Source organism: Carlito syrichta, unplaced genomic scaffold (assembly GCF_000164805.1).
Source record: "Carlito syrichta isolate Samal-C Ts95f unplaced genomic scaffold, Tarsius_syrichta-2.0.1 Scaffold312570, whole genome shotgun sequence".
Taxonomy (NCBI): domain Eukaryota; kingdom Metazoa; phylum Chordata; class Mammalia; order Primates; family Tarsiidae; genus Carlito; species Carlito syrichta.
The window spans coordinates 225224-243661 of record NW_007256666.1 but is presented as its reverse complement, the minus strand read 5'-3'; the positions used below and the strand labels follow the sequence as shown (position 1 = coordinate 243661).

The window sequence follows — 18438 nt, the reverse complement described above, 5'->3', positions numbered from 1 at the left end:
AGGTCGAGGCTGCGGTGGCCGGGAGCGGCTACTGCACTCCAGTCTGGGCGACAGAATGAGACTCCAACTCAAAAAAAACACAAACATTAAAAGATAGAAGCTGCTCAATGCAAAAAGTTGAAACCTGAAGAAGGGAAAACACTTTTTTAGAGTAATATGTCTTTAATATGTTTACATAATGTATAGTTTATATAATGTATAGTTTAATGTATATCTGAGAAAATTACCTATGACTTTTTAAAGCTAAATCCTACTCTTGCCAGCAAATTATGGTGTTTGCATTTTGAGAAAGGAAGTCTGATTGTCTTTTACATTTTTGACAAACATATGACACTCTTGCAGAAAACTGCACGCTGAAAAGGGGCAGTAAAAAATAATAGAAAAGTCAGCATAGTATTCTAGATGAAAAATTAAAGAAGCCAAATTAAACTGTGTATATGTTAACCATAATTATGTAGTTGATGTACAAAGTAATGACTGTAGCCGGGCTTGGTGGCTCAGCCTGTAATCCCGCGCCTTTGGGAGGCTGAGGTGAGTAGATTGCCTGAGCCTGCGGATTCGAGACCCACCTGGGCAGTGAGACCTCATCTCTACAATAAATCAAAAAATCAGCTGGGCGTGGTAGCGCATGCCTGTAATTCCGGCTACTTGGAAGGCTGAGGCGGAAGGATCGCCGGAGCCCAGCAGGTCGAGGCTGCGGTGGCCGGGAGTGGCCACTGCACTCCATCTGGGCAACAGAGTGAGACTCCAACTCAAAACAAAACAAAACAAAACAAAACAAAACAAAAAACCCAAAGTAATGACTGTGGGTCATCAAGAAAAGGGTAAAATACATTTATTATGTTAATAAGAAAGAATACAGGAGTACATTTTAGAAAGATTTCTATCAAAAAGTAGTTGAAGTTTTATTGTTTCAAGGAGTAAACCTCAGTCATCTGGAAAATTAACTTCTGTAGAAACCTCTTTGCTTCCTGTAGGAAATGTTAGTGTATTATATTGAGGTTATTGTGACAGAATCTTCAGAAATATGAGTGTGCTCTTATTTGTTTTTAGAATCTATAAGCTTTATACCTATTCTAGGCATAGTATGTACTGAGACAGTTTTATAATCCAGCGAAATATGGAGAAATATAGGACATCAGGTGCAACATAGAAACTAGCAAAGAAAAGCTATTGATGATTTATCGATGACTAGTCTCATATCTTTTTATTATTCCTATAAACACATCTCATGATGTATATAGTCAGATTCACAGTTATTTAATCTTTCTTTTTTTGTGTCCATTGCCTCTTTTAGGACCATGGTTTTTTGGTGAAATTATTGACGGCAAATTGGGTTGGTGCTTTTCCTTTGGGATGTTTGTTAATGGACATTTCCTACAAGGCAGCATAACATTTATAATAGGAATTCTCCAGGTAAGAAGTCAGAAATGCAATTTAAGAACATCTTAGGTCTAGTGCGGTGGCTTATGCCTATAATCTTAGCGCTTTGGGAGACTGAGGTGAGTGGATTGCCTGAGCCCATGGGCTCGAGACAAACCTGGGCAACTTGACAACTGTGGTGCTTCCAGCCACCGCAGCCTCCTCGCCTGCTGGGCTCCAGCGATCCTTCTGCCTCAGCCTTCTGAGTAGCCAGAATTACAGGCATGTGCTACCACGCCCGGCTGATTTTTTGATTTATTGTAGAGATGAGGTCTCGCTGCCCAGGGTGGTCTCGAACCCGTGGGCTCCGGCAATCCACTCACCTCAGCCTCCCAAAGGCACGGGATTACAGACTGAGCCACCGAGCCTGGCTAGGACGATCTTTAATAACTGTATTTCATTTGCTTTTAAAGTGCTTCTTCAACTTCCTCCACAACTTGTGTAAACATCGAAAATACATTTTTGCCATGCAGGGTTTATGAGAGGTGAAAGAGGTTTTAATGTTGTTGTTTGTTTGTTTTATTGTTCTTTTTCAGTGACAAAAATAAAATAAGGGACTTATGGTAGAATAAATTTTAGACTTTTGAGTAAACCAAAACTGATTATGATAATGAGGAAGGAAAATGTTTCAGAGGGAGGAAAAGAAAAAAATAGACACATAAGAAAAGTGGGTCAGTTACTCAGTGGAAACTGTACAGGCAAAAACCAGACCCAGGCTTTCCAGTGATGTCTTAGCAGTATGCTTGTTTAGGAATGACAAATGTATTATGTTTACATTTAATTCCTTTAAGACAAACAAACACACAAAGAATCCTGACCCATGGCAAGATTTCATAAACAAATTTGAAAAGTATTTATCTAATAATTTCTTTATTTTACTCACCTGATAGGGGAAGTGGACCAAAACCTGCAGTGATAATTTGAAGTTTTGGAAGAGATTCAAAGACATTGTTCAAAATGAGTTCAAGGTTTCCTTACGGGGCAGTAAAACATGATCCAGCAGGATTAGAGACAGCCAAGTAGGGGATACCTTTGCCTAGCAAACACTGACCCAAGTCCAGAACATTCTCTGCATAGCAGCATTTTAAGGGGGGATCCCTAAAAAACCTAGGATTTCTTTATTAAAAATTGTGTATTTACTCTTACATGTTTAAACTTCAGCCACCTTCAAAGTATGCTCCATTTGATGCAATTCACCTGCTGAAATGCTTTTTCCACTGCTCAGAACAGTTTTTGAACTCATCAATTTTGATGCCTTTTAGTGCTTCTGCCATTTTTTTGTTTCACCTCTTTAAAATCATCTCTTTAACATTGGCAAAATGTTTCCTTTTGAGGACTTTTTTCATCTGGGAAGACTAAAAAAAGTTTTCTGGGGTGAGATCAGGTGAATAGGGAGAGTGGGGCATGGGTGGGGTCATGCTGTTATTGGTCAAAAACCGCTGAACACTCAATGTGGTGTGGGCAGTTGTGCTTGTAAATCACCCATTATGAAATGGTCAAACACGTTGAAAGAATCTCCAAAAAAAAATCACTGAAGCTGAATGCAGCCTCTCACAACAACACTAGCTGGTACACTGATGCTGATGGGTTCCTAGAACACTTACCTAGTTGGGTTTTTTTTTGATCTCCCCCTTGTATGTATATGAGTAGATCCTGGGTATAGTTCAGTCTTATTATGTAGAAAGGCTATCTCTAAGAAGCGCTCTTATACCAAGTGAAACCTAAGCCTTACCAAAAGGCAGGGTTTTTCTTTGTAAATGTTTACATTCATATTTTAATAAATAATACACATAAGGGATTTTATGTATCATCCAGACCCATGACTCCCAAATCTATATATCTGATCTGGACATCTTCTCTGTACTTCAATTGCCTATACAGTCCAATTTCCATAAATGTCTAACAGGCATCTTAACTTAACATTATGTCTCTCTAATGGGAACTTTATTTCCATCCCCAAATCTGTTCTTCCTCGAATTCTTTTCAGTTTTTTGGAGGGGGTCGGTGGTCTCACTCTGTTCCGCAGGCTGGAGTGCAGTGGCACGATCATGGCTCACTGCAGCCTCAAACTCCCAGGCTCTAGTGATCCTCCTGCCTCAGCCTCCCAAGTAGCTAGGGACTACAGAGGCATATCAACATACGTAGCTAATTTTTAAATTTTTTGTAGAGACAAGGTCTCTCTATGTTGCTTAGGCTGGTCTCAAACTCCTGGGCTCATGCAGTCTTTCCACCTTGGCCTCCCAGAATGAGTCACTCCCAGTTGATTCTTTCCAATTTTCATGGATGACTCCACCATTCACCTGATTTCTCTAAGATATATCCTTAATTTTTCTCTTTCCCTTATACCCTATATATATTTCATCACCAAGCTGTACCTTGTTTGAGCTATCTCCAGTATATATATATTTTTTTTCGAGTTGGAGTCTACTTTGTTGCTCAGGCTGGAGTGCAGTGGCACACTCACGGCCACCCCAGCATTGACCTGCTGGGCTCCGGCGATCCTTCCACCTCAGCCTTCCAAGTAGCCAGAACTACAGGTATGCGCTATATGCCCGGCTAATTTTTTTGGTTCATTGTAGAGACGAGGTCTCACCAAGTTGCCTGGGCTGGTCTCGAACCCTTGAGCTCAGGCAATCCACTTGCCTTGGCCTCCCAAAGTGCTGGGATTACAGGCTGAGCCACCGAGCCCAACCCCAGTACATATTTTGAATCCATCCACTTCTCTCTGCCTCTGTTACCACCATAATTATTTCTTTCCTGGGCATTTTCATTGTTATTCTTGCCTCCCTACTCTCAGTTTAATACAGAGCAACCACTGTGGTCTTTTTAAAACTTTAATCATCTCACTCCTCAGCTTGAAACCCTTTAAGCAGAGCAGTGATATGATCTGAGTCCTGATGACTGTCCCAGTTTCCACCTGGTTCATCATGCTTCACTGGCATTGTCTTAAAGAGACCAAGTCCACCTCTGGCCTTTTCTTCTGTTTCTTCTACATGGAATGCACTTCCCTCTATTGATTCACTCCTGTGCTTCTGGCCTTTGAGAGTCTATCTCCCGGTCACCCTCTCACGACCCAGTTATTTCCTTAAATAAATCATGGTCTGTAGTTATCATTTTTATTTTTTTTGGTCTCTCTTCTCCCTGTTAGAATGTAAGCTCTATGATCTTTCTGACTTGTTCACCAGTGTGTCACTTACAGCCTAGCACAGTGCCTGCCACGTAATGGGAGCTCAATCAATATTTGTTGAATGAATCATACAGCAGTTCAACTTGGATTATAATTTACATCTTCTAACTTGTATTTCAACACTTATTCTAACCCAAACAAAAATAGAGATAAGAAAAAAAATGATAGCCAGGTCCTCCATTTACTCCTCCAAAAAATGAGTGAGTGAGTGTGTGTGTGTGTGTGTGTGTGTGTGTGTGTGTGTGTGTACATTCACTCAATTCAATTCCAACATAAACACTGTTGGGTATTTAATGTGTATATGATACTGTACTACAAGTTGGGACTTCAACATAAATGAAAAGATACCTGCCTTTAAGATGAACAAAAGGACATGGGCAAATACACAACTAACTATAAGTCAGCTGTTGTGTTATAATAAACAAGCATGACTGAAGCATAAAGAATCAGACAGCTACCCTCAAGACAGAAACAAAAACATTCTTAGGAACCATCAATAATATGTTAATGAGACTGACCCCTCCAAGAACTTGATGGTAAGCTATGATTCTGTTTTCATTTTTCCAGCTGGTGTTTTTTAATATCCCCTTGATGGCTTACCTGTGTTGGAGCTTGTTGCAGCGGTGCTTTGGTCACAACTTCAGATCTCATCTCCATCAAGGAAAATACTTGAAAATTATACCTGTTTATCTACTTATGATACTGCTGTACATCTGGCAGGTGTATTCCTGTTTCTTTCTTTATGTAACATATGGCTTCCTCGCTTTTTTATTCTCCCCTTTGCGGACCTGGTTGACATTGCTGACACTTGTCCTCATTCATTGTGTGTGGACACTGAACTCTGCCAAGTTTGGAACCTTCATGGTGCAGTTAAAAAGCCACCTGAGCTCCTGAAGACCTTGTCTGACTACTGGCAATTGGGCAGAAGTCCAGCCTCCACGTGTAGCCCAGGCTCCTGCCCAAGTAGCAGGTGAAAGGCCAATATTGGTGGGTTAGCTTCAGGCAGCCGCTATTTCTTAAATGCCTGGTTGTTGGAGGGGTTAACCACTACTGATTTCTGCAGAATGGACTATAGAAACGTCTTTAAATAATGCCTTGATTCCTTTTTACCCTAAGCAGGCAAAGGGTTGTTTTACCTCTGTGGAGAGAAATTCCTAATCTAGGAGATCCACAGGGCAGGGGTATGGGAGTATCTGAGGCCAAGTGAATTTTTTAGGGTCACCCATGTAAAGTAACAGCGCCACGTCTGGTACTCAGCAGCTGTCAAGGGTGTAATTTTAGGGGCAGGGAACCTGTGCAGACTTGAACCTGACCCTGACTATCACTGAGATATTAGTTCCCAGGCCTGTTTTCTTACAGTATTATGAACTCTCTGCTTCCTTAATCGGAGATGTTTCAAATAATCAAATAAATGAATGAATGATGAATAAGAACTATCATGGGCCTGAACTTTGTGTGGCCCAGGCTCTGAAAATGGAAGGTATATTGTTGGATCTTGGGGAAGCGATGGGGCGTGGCCAGGCCTCTGGGGGCGGGAGGAGGCGCGGCTCGTCTCTCGGGAGGGAGGGGTGTGGCCAACTGCCGGGACTGGAGGGTGTGGCCGGAACTCTGGGGCGGGGCGGGCCCGGACGGCTTATTGCCGGAAACGAGTCGCGTCTGTGGATCGGAGCTGGAGCGGGTGTCGCAGTGCGGCTTAGGCCCGGGAGGCGGTGGCGTTTGTGTGCGGGCTCCGTCGAACCGCTAAGATGGCGAGCACAGCTACATCCGCAGCAGCAGTGCCCACCCTGGCTTCGCCTGTGGAGCAGCTCCGGCACTTGGCAGCGGAACTGCGGTTGCTCCTGCCCCGAGTGCGTGGTGAGCTGACCCAGCTGGGACCCGCAGCGGCAGGGGCGGGCTCAGGAGGTGGGGAGGCCAGGCTGGGGCGGCGGCGGGGCCCGGGCTCGGCCGGGAGTGGGGCTTCGCTTAACCTTAGCTTTTCCTTTCGCCGCCGTTCGGCCTCCACATGCCACACTCGGAAGTCGGCGAAGCCCGGGAGACCACCCAGGAATTTAATCGGGAGATATTTTGGAGAAGACTTAGTGAGTGCCTTTCCTGTTGGGGATCCCCAGCCCTCACCTCTTCCAGCGTCCCGACCCCCTTGCTCTCCCGCCTTCCCTTGGGAGGTGACTGCCCTTCCCCGCTGCACTCTCTGTGTGGGACACCTCACCTTACCCGTCCTCAGCACTTGAGAGGTTGAAATATAAAACATACGGCCAGGCGCGGTGGCTCATAGGCGCGGTGGCCTATAATCCCAGCACTTTGGGAGGCCGAGGTGAGAGGATTGCCTGAGCCCACGGGTTCGAGGCCAGCCTGTGCAACTTGGCGAGCCCTCATTTCTACAATAAACCAAAAATTAGCCGGGCGTGGTGGCGCGTGCTTGTAGTTCCAGCTACTTGGAAGGCTGAGTCGGAAGGATCTCCTGAGCCCAGCAGGTCGAGGCTGCGGTGGCCGTGAGCGTGCCACTGTACTCCTCCAGCCTGGGCGACAGAGAGAGACTCCAACTCAAAAAAAAAAAAAAAAAAAAAAGAAAGAAATATAAGACATGGATATTCGGAGGTGTTTTGAGACGTCTTGCCTAGTAAAGGTGAAGAGGGGAAACATTATCTTCAAAGTTTGTACCTCAGCTACATCCTTAACCCCTTGGCATTAATACATTGGTACCTGCCTCCTCCTCTGCCACCTCCCAGATGAGGCAGCTGTTAAAGTGTCGAGGGAAGCCACGACTCTGACCAAAGTCTTCTCTGGACCTCAACTGCCATCTGCACAGGTGGGCTTCAGTTTCCTGGAATCCTTGTGCTACCTGGTTATTCCTTAGCGATAGTACTCTGATTTTCTTTCCACCTTTTACACTCATGCCAGAAGATTTATTTTCTTTATCTGTCAAATAAGATTGCAGTTCTTACATCACAGGATTGTTGTGAAGACTAAATTGCTAGGTGCACTTCCTGGCATGGAGTAGGCAGGTCTTATAAATATTGGTTCAATCTGAAGTTAACCCTGGTTATTTTCTTTCTCATACTTTTTTTAAGCACTTGTTACTTGGTAGTTGTTTTCACATACTATGTCCGTCTGACAGATGAGCAGGCAGGCTCAGAGGCTCAGGTTAAGATAAAAAAGCAGTGGAGCTAGAATTCAAGTTAAGGTCTATCTGATGTCTAAGTTACACCTCTTCTACTACATAATACATTTAAAAATATTGAACTATTTAAAAATATTTAATCAGTAATATGTAACATATGTAGATAGTATAAAATTCAAAAGCTATCAAAGCTAAGTGTGCTAAAAAGTTTATCTTCACCCAGTTCTTCATTTTCGTTTGTCCTCCCCAGTTCCTTTTGTATTTCATATACATCTTATGCATATATTGATTAATGTACATTTATATGTACATGTCTGCTTCTTTTTACACAAATGATAAGATACCATAAACACTTGTGGATTTTCCTTTTTAAAAAATTAACAATATATCTTGGAAATTCTTAGCAGCACATATAAAGATACTCATTTCTTTGTAATTACTGCCTGGTATTCAATAGAATGAATATAAACATAATTTAACCAATACTCTTTGTGGATATTTAAGCTGTTTCCAACTTGTAACTATTGTAAACAGTGCTGTGGTGAATTGTCTAATATAATCTTTGTGTTCCTATGCATAGTAGAAAAAAATTCCCAGAAGTGAAATTGCTAAAAAAAAGAATTTGTGCATTTAAAATCTTTATTATAAAACTAATGAAAGTAAAAATGTTGGCTGTCACCAAGCATGCTCTATGCTCAGTTGTTCCAGAGCTGTGTATCCTTAATTTGGAAGATGATGATGATGATGTTGATGATTGAATCAGAGTCTCACTGTCACTCAGGGCTACCACAGCCTTGACCAGCCGGGCTCAGGCTGTCCTTCTGCCTCAGCCTTCCAAGTAGCTGGAACTTCAGGTGCATGCTACCATGCCTGGTTAATATTTTGATTTAATGTCGAGACAGGTTTTTGCCAAGTTGCCTAGACTGGTCTTGAACCCCTGGGCTCAGGCAATCCTTTTGCTTCTGCCTTCCAAAGTTCTGGGGTTACAGGTGTGAGCCATTGCGCCCGGCATAGTATATAATGAATATAAGGCATATTCATTGCCTTATTTGATTTTCATAGTAGTTTCAATCTCTTTCTCAATCTGTATATCCAGATGTTTTGAAATGATATAAATTTCCTTTTGCTGCATAAACATACAGTGATAAACTCTCCTTCTACATACCTTAGAGATTTGTGATGAGGAAACAAGAGATGAACAGTATAAGAACACTTTAAAAGATACTTGGGAAAAAAGTCTATTTCAAAAAGACTAGTAATATTACTTTATTTTTCTTATCTGCTGACTCCTTTCTGCTGACTCCACATACACTTAGGACTTGCTGCTGAAACTGACGGCAAGTAAGACACCATGAGGAGGCAGCATAGAGCTAATTTTCTGAACATGCTTAGGACAGTAGTTTCACTCAGATGAAAAATTAGAATTAGATTTTATCTGAATATATATTTATATATATATTTGAATCACAATTTCCTTCATAAGATCTGAGCAATTTAGTTCTACAGAAAGATGATTTAGGTTTTTTAATTCCAATCTATATGGACTGATAACACTTTTATAACTTTACAAAATTATGTGTTTGGATGTTGAAGCAATATCTGATTGCTATAAAAGTTTCTAAATACTTGCTTTCTATCACTGTACTTATCCTAGAGTATTAACAGTTTGTGGACTGGCACTAACCTGTACCACTTTTTGCATAGCACTGGCTTAGAATTTAGCAGAGAAGTGGGGATAAGGAAGATGAGAAAGCCAGTGACCACTTAGAAGGAAAATAGACAACATTGGGCATTGTTGAGTCCATACTAATTACCTTCATTTACATACTGTGATTATGTTAGAGAGCGACCTGCTTGATGTAATACAGACTCTGGCAAACATTTCTGTAAAGGGCCATATAGTAAATATTTTAGACTTTGCTGGCCCAACTACCCAACTTTTGTCCCTTGTTGTACGAACACAACTGTAGAGTATATGTAAACCAGGGAACTTGGCTGTGTGCCTGTTCTTTATTTATAAAAACTGGCAATGGGCCTGATGTTACCTGTTTGTCAACTCCTGGTCTAAGATATGGTGAATATTTCATGGCGGATTATTAATATCTTGGAATATACAGTATCAGGAATAAAATTTTCCTGTTGTTTCTTAATGGTTTATTGAGTTGTAAACCCAGTGTCATATGTACAGCTGTCTTCTGTTTGTTATGTGATGAGTATAGCAGGCCTAACTCATACTAGAACTAGAAAATACTTGATGATGCTGTAGAGGTGTCTTCTGCAGTCTTCAACAGTAGATGGATTGACCATGTTGATCTAATCAATTTTCTTATTTCATTCTGAAATTGGTCCATCACCTCATAGGAATCCCAGAGGTTCTGTGAACAGGTCCATGCTGCCATCAAGGAAATTACTGCAGTATACTATTCGCTTCCGAAGGATCAGGGTAAGCCACTACATACACATAAGTATTATGTTTACAGGGTAGATCTTTGTAATATGAGTTATAACCTGAGACTTTTACCTTTCCCAACTTGAGCATGTAACTTTCTTCCATATAACACAGTCAAGGAGCCGGGCTCGGTGGCTCAGCCTGTAATCCCGTGTCTTTGGGAGGCTGAGGTGAGTGAATTGCTTGAGCCCGTGGGTTCGAGACCCGCCTGGGCAGCGAGATCTCATCTCTACAATAAATCAAAAAATCAGCTGGGCGTGGTGACGCATGCCTGTAATTCTGGCTACTCGGAAGGCTGAGGCGGAAGGATCGCCGGAGCCCAGCAGGCCGAGGCTGCGGTGGCCGGGAGCAGCCACTGCACTCCAGTCTGGGTGACAGAGTGAGACTCCGACTCAAAAAAAAAAAACAAAAAACACAGTCAAGGATAATTTTATAATGTAAGTGGCCTCTATAAATAAGCCATTATGCTAAGATACAGGTGCTTTGTTCCTGTGATTTTCCATCTCCCCTGCCTTGCCTGACTCTTAAGGTTTTTGATTCACTGGTTTTTCCCTCTCTAACCCATTCTAACCACTACAAATGCTGGCCTGGTCTCAGCCCTATAGCCAGGACCAGACCATCTTTACTCTTTTCTACCCATATTGCATCATACTCTGTTTCTGAGCACCTTCATAGGTTAAGTGGCCTCCAACCCTACCTGGAGATTCATGCCTTGATTACAAGCATGCCAAAATTATAACTGAATACATGTCAGGGATCTTCAAGTTTACTCAAATGGTTTAAACTTCAAGTGTTTCATTTAAAATTGTCAAGGAATTACTGCCTTAATACTGTCATAGAAAGATTGTGTTCCAGATCTTTTATTTTGGAGAATAGCACTAAGGAATGGTGGAAAGGGCAAGAAAATGACATGAGGATATAAATGAGACCTGAGTTTTGTGTTGACACTTCAGTGAAAGCATACATCACTTAACACTTCTGTAGTGCTCAGACTCAGGAAAGCAAATGGTGACTACTGAAAAGAAGACCAGGCTGCTTACTCTTTGGGTTTGACCACAGGAATCACCTTGAGAAAGCTGGTGCGGGGTGCCGCTCTGGACATTGTGGATGGCATGGCTCAGCTCGTGGAAGTACTTTCCAGCACTCCAGCTCAGAGGTAGTGATGCCACAGTCTGGGTTATCAGTTGTTAAGGTTCCTTGTCTCAAGAGGGAAAAGCTCATTTTGACAACAAATTTATTGGTAGTTGAGAATACTAACCAGCAGGCAGGAGCTTTTTAGGAGACAGAATGCAAGGTTATTGATATATCCTTACTGATTCCTTTCCCCAGCCCTGAGAACAATGACCTTATTTCCTGCAACAGTGTCTGGGTTGCGTGCGAGCAGGTGCCTCGGATACCAAGAGGTGGGTGAGAGTGGATAGTGGGTCTTTCTGACCAAAGCTTCCAACTTTGTATTTTAATGTATGTATTTTAATTTATATAAAGAGTTGAGTGAAACATGCATATTTATCACCAACATTAATAGATAGGTACTAATACTCTTTGTCGTTCTCTAGTTCTCACACTTCTAGTTTCAAACTCCCCTCTTGCTATGGCTCTGTCTCCTGTTGAACAGCTATGGTTTATTTTCCTAGTCCTGCCCTGAGAGCAGTACTGTGGAGCATGCTGAAGCAGTGAGGTAGTCCAAAACAGTGGTTGTCCAAGAGGGCCATAATGAGAAACATCATGTGACCATTTTATTTCTTGTTGTGGTGAATAAAGAAAAGTTTTTAACTCACTGGGTACTAGGGGACATAGTGAGAAGAATTTTACATAAAACCTTGTCAGCTGTCCTTGGCACTCCCATCAATAGGAACAATGTGGTTACCCTTTGCAGTCTTAAGAGAATTGTTAAGCACTAATTCTAGTGCTTCTGATTTTTCACTCATAGATAATAAAGCTGCAGCTCTTTTAATGCTGACGAAGAGTGTAGATTTTGTGAAGGATGCACATGAAGAAATGGAGCAGGTGAGGGGACTTCTGTTTTTGCTGATCGTCAGAATGCAACTCCATGACTAGTAGATTAGAATTGATTATAAAAAGAGATATCCGTAGCACTGATTATTGACTAAGCCCCATTATCACTACTGTCCACTTTATTCCATCTCCCTGAGAACAGGGTTTATAAAGTGATTCAACTGTGTAGCTGTTAATGAAGTGACTGACTGAGGTTTTGGGGCAACTTAGATCTGCTGCTAAAAGCATAATAGGCTTTTTTTTTTTTTTTTTTTGCATTCACCTATATCTTGTTATGTCTTAGGCTGTGGAAGAATGTGACCCTTACTGTGGCCTATTGAATGACACTGGGGAGGACAACTCTGAAAACCACAATGATGACGATGATGTGTTGGGGTTTCCAAGCAATCAGGACTTATACTGGTCAGAGGAAGATCAAGAGCTCATAGTCCCATGCCTTGCACTGGTGAGAGCATCCAAAGCCTGTCTGAAGAAAATCCGGATCTTAGTGGCAGAGAATGGGAAGAAGGATCAGGTAGCCCAGCTGGATGATATTGTGGATATTTCTGATGAAGTTAGCCCCAGGTGAGTGTGATCCCATTTTAAACATCTGAGCAGCAGCAGCTTTCTGATCTCAGCTTCTGCTGTCACCCCAAGATTTTTCCCCAACTTTTTATATTTTGAAATGTTTCAAACCTACAGGAAATTTGAAAAAGTACTTCAGTGAACACCCCTACATTCTTGATTTAGAGTCAACCATTGTTCACATTTTTTTCATGTATTGGCTTATTTCTCTATTGATAGATATTCCATATTTATTCTTAAACCTTCTGAGAGTAAATTATAGACATCAATGACACTGCACCCCTAAGTAGTTCAGCATGTATCTCCTAAGAACACACCATTATTATCTTATTCTTATTATCACATCCAAGAAATGTAACATTAAATACAATGATATTATCTAATATTCAAATTTTTCCAGTTGTCTCTAAAATAAATATTTTATATAAATCCAGGATTCTGACAAGGTCTCACATTTGTATTTAGTTATCATCTCTTTAGTCTCTTGAAATCTAGAACAGTTCTTGTCCTTTTGAGGTTTGTTTTTTTTTTTAATCAACATTTTAAAAATTAACTAGATCAGTTGTCTTGTAATCTTTCCAACAATCTGGATTCGTGTGATTGTTTTGTCATTTTTGGCAAGAATATCATGTAGTTGAATGTTTTATACTTTCAATACATCATATTAGGGTGGCACATGATGTTGGTTTGTCCCATTATTGGTGGTACTGAATTTGATCACTTGGTTAAAGTGGTGCCCACTTTAGTAAAGGTACATTTTACCCAACAGTTTTAGCTTCCATTGATGAACCATGTTCTTCAGCTATTATACTGATGGTTTCACATAATCACATTTTTGACTGAATTAATCATACCATATCCTATGAACCAAGGGAATTATTCCCCCCAGCTTCCTACTGAAATGGAGTATGTACATTTCAGTAAATACTGGTTGAATTCATTCTGTATTAGTTGCCTAGTTGCTGAGTTTCAAAACCTGGTAGACTTTTCCGGAACAGTTTGTAGCTAGTCACATATGTAGTTGTACAGTAGCAACAACCTAGTTGAGATTTGTTCCCCTTTTTTGTTAATAGTTATTTTTGCTTTCTGCTCTTAGTGTGGATGATTTGGCTCTGAGCATATATCCACCCATGTGCCACCTGACTGTGCGTATCAATGTAAGTACTGGCTTTGAGGAGTAGTTACAGACCTAATGAGTAGAACTTCACTTACTGTTTCCTCTAAGCTATAGGGTACATATTTATTTATCACATTTGTATGCAAGTACAGCAGTAATGTCACAGTTCTTGCATGTGCTTGTGCTTGATAAATGTTTGCTGAAGTTGAATTACAATAACCATGAACTTTGGTAGTTCTCTCTTCCATAACCACTTTGGTAATCATTTAAAAACACCTAAAGACCATAGAAAATGCTGCTTTGAAAACAAGGTTTTGATTATATAGTGCTTTAGGAACCTCTCAGCCTAAAGTCACAAGTTTCTAATTTCTAGTCTAAGGCAGAAATAAGTATTCCAGAACATACTCTGTTCTAATATAAACACATTGTGTGATTTAGCCATGAAGGGTCAAGCTCTTTATAAAGATCTGATTTTATTGCATTCTTTCAAGTGCTGTGCTCTTTACTAGAGAGAGTTCTGTTTTCTTGTTTTTATAAAATCAAGTTTTAATCTAATGTTATTAGAAAGAGCAGTTAAATTTCCATATGGCTTATATTTTACTACCACATTGACACATCTGTGTCAATTCTAATAATAATTGATAAATTAGATAGTGGAAATGAGATTCATCAAATGTATCTTCATGATGTACAAACACCTTGAAGTAGAATAGAATCTTTTTGGGAATTAACATTGTATTTTGGCATTACCTTTTAAAAATTGACTTTCTAAGAAATAAATATCTTTAGTGATATACCTTGTCAGCTGCTACATAATATCTACTGTAGCAGTTGAAAAATGTGTGCTATGTATGTGTCTTATTTTATATTGATGGCATATATACATCCCATGTTAAAACTTATTAAAATGTTATGGCAATGGTATTAGTAAGATTTTGCTAAATAGAAAATAACCCATAATCCTGCTACCCTAACCTAATCAGCATTTTTGTTATTGCATAGTTCCTTCAAGTTTCCTTTTTTTTAGTCAAGGTCTCATTCTAACACCCAGGCTGGAGTGTAGTGGCACAATCACAGTTCACCTCAGTCTTGACTTCCAGGGCTCAAGGGATCTCTCCCCTCAGCCTTCCAAGTAGCTGGGACTATAGGTCCATGCCACCACCCCACCACTTGTAGCTTATTTTTTTTTTAACTTTTTTTGTAGAGATGAGATCTCTTCATGTTGCCTTGCCTAGGCTGGTCTTGAACTCCTGAACTCGAGCAGTCTTCCCACCTCAGCCTCTCAAAGTGCTGGGATTACAGGCATGAGCCACTATGCCTAGACTTGAATGATTTTTTATTATTTAGGCCTTTTAAAATATTAGTGCTCTCCTTTCCTTTTCACAGTAGGGCTCAGGGTGAATGACTTTTGTGTTTCTTTTCTAGTCTGCGAAACTTGTATCTGTTTTAAAGAAGGCACTTGAAATTACAAAGTAAGTATGCGCACTTCTTCTCAGATACCTTTTTGAAAATAAAACTGAATTCCTGTCCAGTCATTCTCAACTCTCAAGCCCCCATTGCAAAGAGTGAGAAAGGGTAGGTGAGGAATTTTTTTTCAACTTCAGTTATGGAGTGGCTGAGTTTCTGTAAAGAAGCTTGCCATTTGTTACTATAGTTTCCTCTGTGCTCCCTCTTGAGGATATCTTCCCTTAACACTATAATAAATTTAACTTCTTTTTTCCCTATTGCATTTACAGAGCAAGTCATGTGACCCCTCAGCCAGAAGATAGTTGGATCCCTTTACTTGTTAATGCCATTGATCACTGCATGAACAGAATCAAGGAATTCACTCAGAGTGAACTTGAACTATGAGTTTTTGGGCTTGTTTGTCCTCTCCTCTCTTCTTCTCTCACTATCATAGCCAGGCTCTGATGTCTACTTTTAAAATGGAGCTAGAACACTTGCTGGATTGAAAGGGGGTTCATGTCTGTCTTTAACGAGATAATATTACCAAAGATTGTTCGTTAGGCCAGACTGGCAATTATTTATAAACCATGTGTGAGTATAATATATATTTTTCTGTGCTAGATAAAAAAATAACTGCATGAGTTTATCTTCCTGAATTGCTTCTCAGATCCCTAGGGCAGCTGCCTTATTCCTTATTTGCAATAAAGTATATTGTTTTCATTGTTAAAGATGCTGATGATCTCAATAAAATGCTAACCTACCAGTGATTAAATGAGTACCCTTTCAGAGTTTCTTCCTACCAGAAATACAGTGAGTTGACACAAGAACATTATTTTCACTTGGGTTTATAGGTCTAAAGATCCGATTCTCATCAGAAGTATATTTAAAACAGAAACATTTGACTTTAATTTATTTATAAAAGATAACTTCAAAGCCCCTCTTAGTACGTCACCAATTATATACTAGTATTCTTATCAGTAAGTCCTTCTGAATATCATCTCAGGTTACTCCATGCTTCCAAAATAGATTTGTATTGATATTGAGCTCATTTGATGTGTTTGTCGACCTTATTGAATAAAATTTTTTAATACATACCTATATTGTTCTCTATTACATGTGTCCCCAAATGTAAAAACCAAATTTTTATAAATCAAAATTTTTTTAATGTATAAGAGAGTTTATGTAATTTTAAGGGCCTTTTCAGTTTAGCTATCACCACTTAGTTAGACTTTTGCATCAGTCTAGAAGATTACACATTGAAAAGCAGACTGAGCCTGAATTAGGCCTTATGCGTGTACTATAGGTCACCACCACTTCAAATGCCAGTCCTCCTCTCTCTATAGCTGCAGATCACCACATCTGCCTTTCTGATCTCATTAGGTATAATTAGCAACAGCAGTCATTCTTTTGAGTGACTAGTGCATCTTGGAGTTGAAATTCCTCAAGCCAAATTAGTTTCACTTTTTTAAGAGTATTAAATGATTTTATTATAAAACGTCAGCCATCTGTTGACCATTCACTTTTCTAAAAAACACCAACATGGACATAAAATAAACACACGGAGACTCACTAGCCCTGCAGGACAAGAAGAACCTGGATAGGGAACCTGCAAATGTCCTTCCTCACACTCAAGTCTGACTTCTTCACACTAGGATTTCGTGTTTTGTTTCTCTTTCAAGGGAGAGGAAACTGGCTAGAAGATGCATGTCCAAGTTCACAACCACCTAAAACCAGCTGATCCTGATGGCTTGTACATTGTAGGAACTCAGAAACAGCATCTCAAATAAGCTCTGCCAAATGCCTGCTTCCCAGCTAACCTTTGTTGCCACAGTTCTTTGAAATAATCTTTGGGACAGATCACATTCTTTCACTGCAGCTATTGCTTGTCCCATAGCACAAATCCTGAAGTCCACACACAGTCTTCATATTCAAGTATAAGAGTCTGTTTTAGGAAAAGCCCAGGTTGCTGTAGTGTTTCTTTATCTCTCAGTAGTATTTACGGGTATCACACCCTTGGATAGGCTGGTCAAACAGCAGCACTATACTGGAGGTACCACGGTCAACTTCCCCCACTCCAGACTTGCTTCTGTTCGATCCAGACACTGCCCATAGTCAGGCTAAAATCCTGAAATCAGTGATGACCTTGGCCTATCTTTATTCTGAAGCTGTACTCTTATGTAACCAAACCTCTTCTTCACCATTAATTAAATGGAGCTCTCAAAAGGTGCCAGACATATTCTTAGGAAGCATCCTGGGATGAAGCTGGAAGGTCCTGGCCTTCGGGCTCTGGAGGCGGTGGTGGCACAGCTGCTTTTTTCTGGGCCGCCAGGAACTCATGAATTGCTCGTTCTATTTGTGGCCTGAAGATGTGGTTGAGCTTTGGATCTACCACCTGAGAAATGATCCTGTCAACTCCCGCCTCCAACATCCCTGACCTTGTGCTGATGGCCTTTTCAAAAGCTGTACATTCTGCTTATTTACTGAACCACACTTTGCCTCAGACCATTTCGCAACTGGTTTTTGTTCATCGTAGGATTCCATTCCTGCTTGTCCAGATGTGTTGACACAAAATTATCCACTTTCTGCCTCAGATTTTGGTAAACTGGCTTGGTGTCCACGTCGGCCAGGCAGTCCCGGCGGAAGCTGTCAAACAGCCCCCGGCTCTTGAGCTGCTCCACGTTGAGAGCGATGAGCTGCGGGTCGCCGGGAGGCAGCGAGGCCCACGGCGCCCGTCCCCCTGCCGCCGCCGCCGTCCGCCATGGCTGCGCCCCAGGCCCACAAGGGAGACCGAATACAGTCGTCTCTCCAGGACAGAGGGCCCGGGTCGTGTAGAGGCGGCAGAAAGGGAGAAGGGCCCCAAGGAGGCGGGGGCAGAGGCGGCCGGGGCGGCTGTCAGTTTCACTTTTTAAAAGTGCCATTCTATACTTTTATCAAGTGTCATTACGAGACGGAACTAAAATCAAACTGATATGGTGCCAAAGTAACAAATATGTAAACCAAGAAATCATAACTTTGTACAGAAAGAGCCTAGTTCATTTATCCTTTCTTATAGAGCCAATGTTTATATACTTGATACTTTATTTCTATTTCTCTACTGGACCAAATTCATGTTATTAACA

The 18438-nt window shown here is 40.9% G+C and overlaps 3 protein-coding genes across 15 annotated transcripts in view; 2 read left to right on the top strand and 1 right to left on the bottom strand.

Annotated features, from left to right (window-relative positions):
* Window positions 1-6042, top strand: part of TMEM62 (transmembrane protein 62) — a 49530-nt gene extending 43488 nt beyond the window's left edge. For all 11 annotated transcript variants that reach the window (XM_021718533.1, XM_021718528.1, XM_021718534.1 and 8 more), the window contains 2 exons: window positions 1298-1416; window positions 5177-6042. In XM_021718533.1, the coding sequence (XP_021574208.1) occupies window positions 1298-1416; window positions 5177-5503 (446 nt within the window). In that variant the 3' untranslated portion in view covers window positions 5504-6042. The remainder of the gene's footprint in view (window positions 1-1297; window positions 1417-5176) is intronic.
* A 165-nt stretch (window positions 6043-6207) lies between these two features.
* CCNDBP1 (cyclin D1 binding protein 1) lies at window positions 6208-16091 on the top strand. 3 transcript variants are annotated; one of them, XM_008069942.1, is made up of 11 exons: window positions 6208-6463; window positions 6628-6687; window positions 7336-7415; window positions 10089-10170; window positions 11236-11332; window positions 11506-11579; window positions 12107-12183; window positions 12476-12756; window positions 13853-13913; window positions 15299-15345; window positions 15610-16091. In XM_008069942.1, the coding sequence occupies exons 1-11, from the start codon at window positions 6355-6357 to the stop codon at window positions 15722-15724; spliced, it is 1083 nt and encodes a 360-aa protein (XP_008068133.1). In that variant the 5' UTR covers window positions 6208-6354; the 3' UTR covers window positions 15725-16091. The 3 variants fall into 3 exon arrangements, with proteins under 3 accessions (XP_008068133.1, XP_021574193.1, XP_021574194.1); XM_021718518.1 differs by having other exon boundaries at window positions 15299-15349; window positions 15616-15662; XM_021718519.1 differs by lacking the exon at window positions 7336-7415 and having other exon boundaries at window positions 6272-6463.
* A 1380-nt stretch (window positions 16092-17471) lies between these two features.
* LOC103272462 (biorientation of chromosomes in cell division protein 1-like) lies at window positions 17472-18037 on the bottom strand. Its single transcript, XM_021718522.1, has 2 exons — window positions 17801-18037; window positions 17472-17760 (listed from the first exon to the last, which is right to left on the bottom strand). Exons 1-2 carry the CDS (start codon window positions 17845-17847, stop codon window positions 17559-17561), a joined length of 249 nt encoding a protein of 82 aa, XP_021574197.1. The 5' UTR covers window positions 17848-18037; the 3' UTR covers window positions 17472-17558.
* Window positions 18038-18438: the final 401 nt, after the last annotated feature.

What these genes read in the sequence shown, in the direction of transcription:
- CCNDBP1 (XM_008069942.1), top strand. Translation starts at nt 6,355, where the DNA reads ATGGCGAGCACAGCTACATCCGCAGCAGCAGTGCCCACCCTGGCTTCG. An exon ending in GATATTTTGGAGAAGACTTA is followed by an intron (nt 6,688 to 7,335) that starts GTGAGTGCCTTT and finishes GCCACCTCCCAG; the next exon opens with ATGAGGCAGCTGTTAAAGTG. An exon ending in GGTGCCTCGGATACCAAGAG is followed by an intron (nt 11,580 to 12,106) that starts GTGGGTGAGAGT and finishes TTTCACTCATAG; the next exon opens with ATAATAAAGCTGCAGCTCTT.
- LOC103272462 (XM_021718522.1), bottom strand. Translation starts at nt 17,847, where the DNA reads ATGAACAAAAACCAGTTGCGAAATGGTCTGAGGCAAAGTGTGGTTCA. An exon ending in CTGAGGCAAAGTGTGGTTCA is followed by an intron (nt 17,761 to 17,800) that starts GTAAATAAGCAG and finishes AAAGGCCATCAG; the next exon opens with CACAAGGTCAGGGATGTTGG.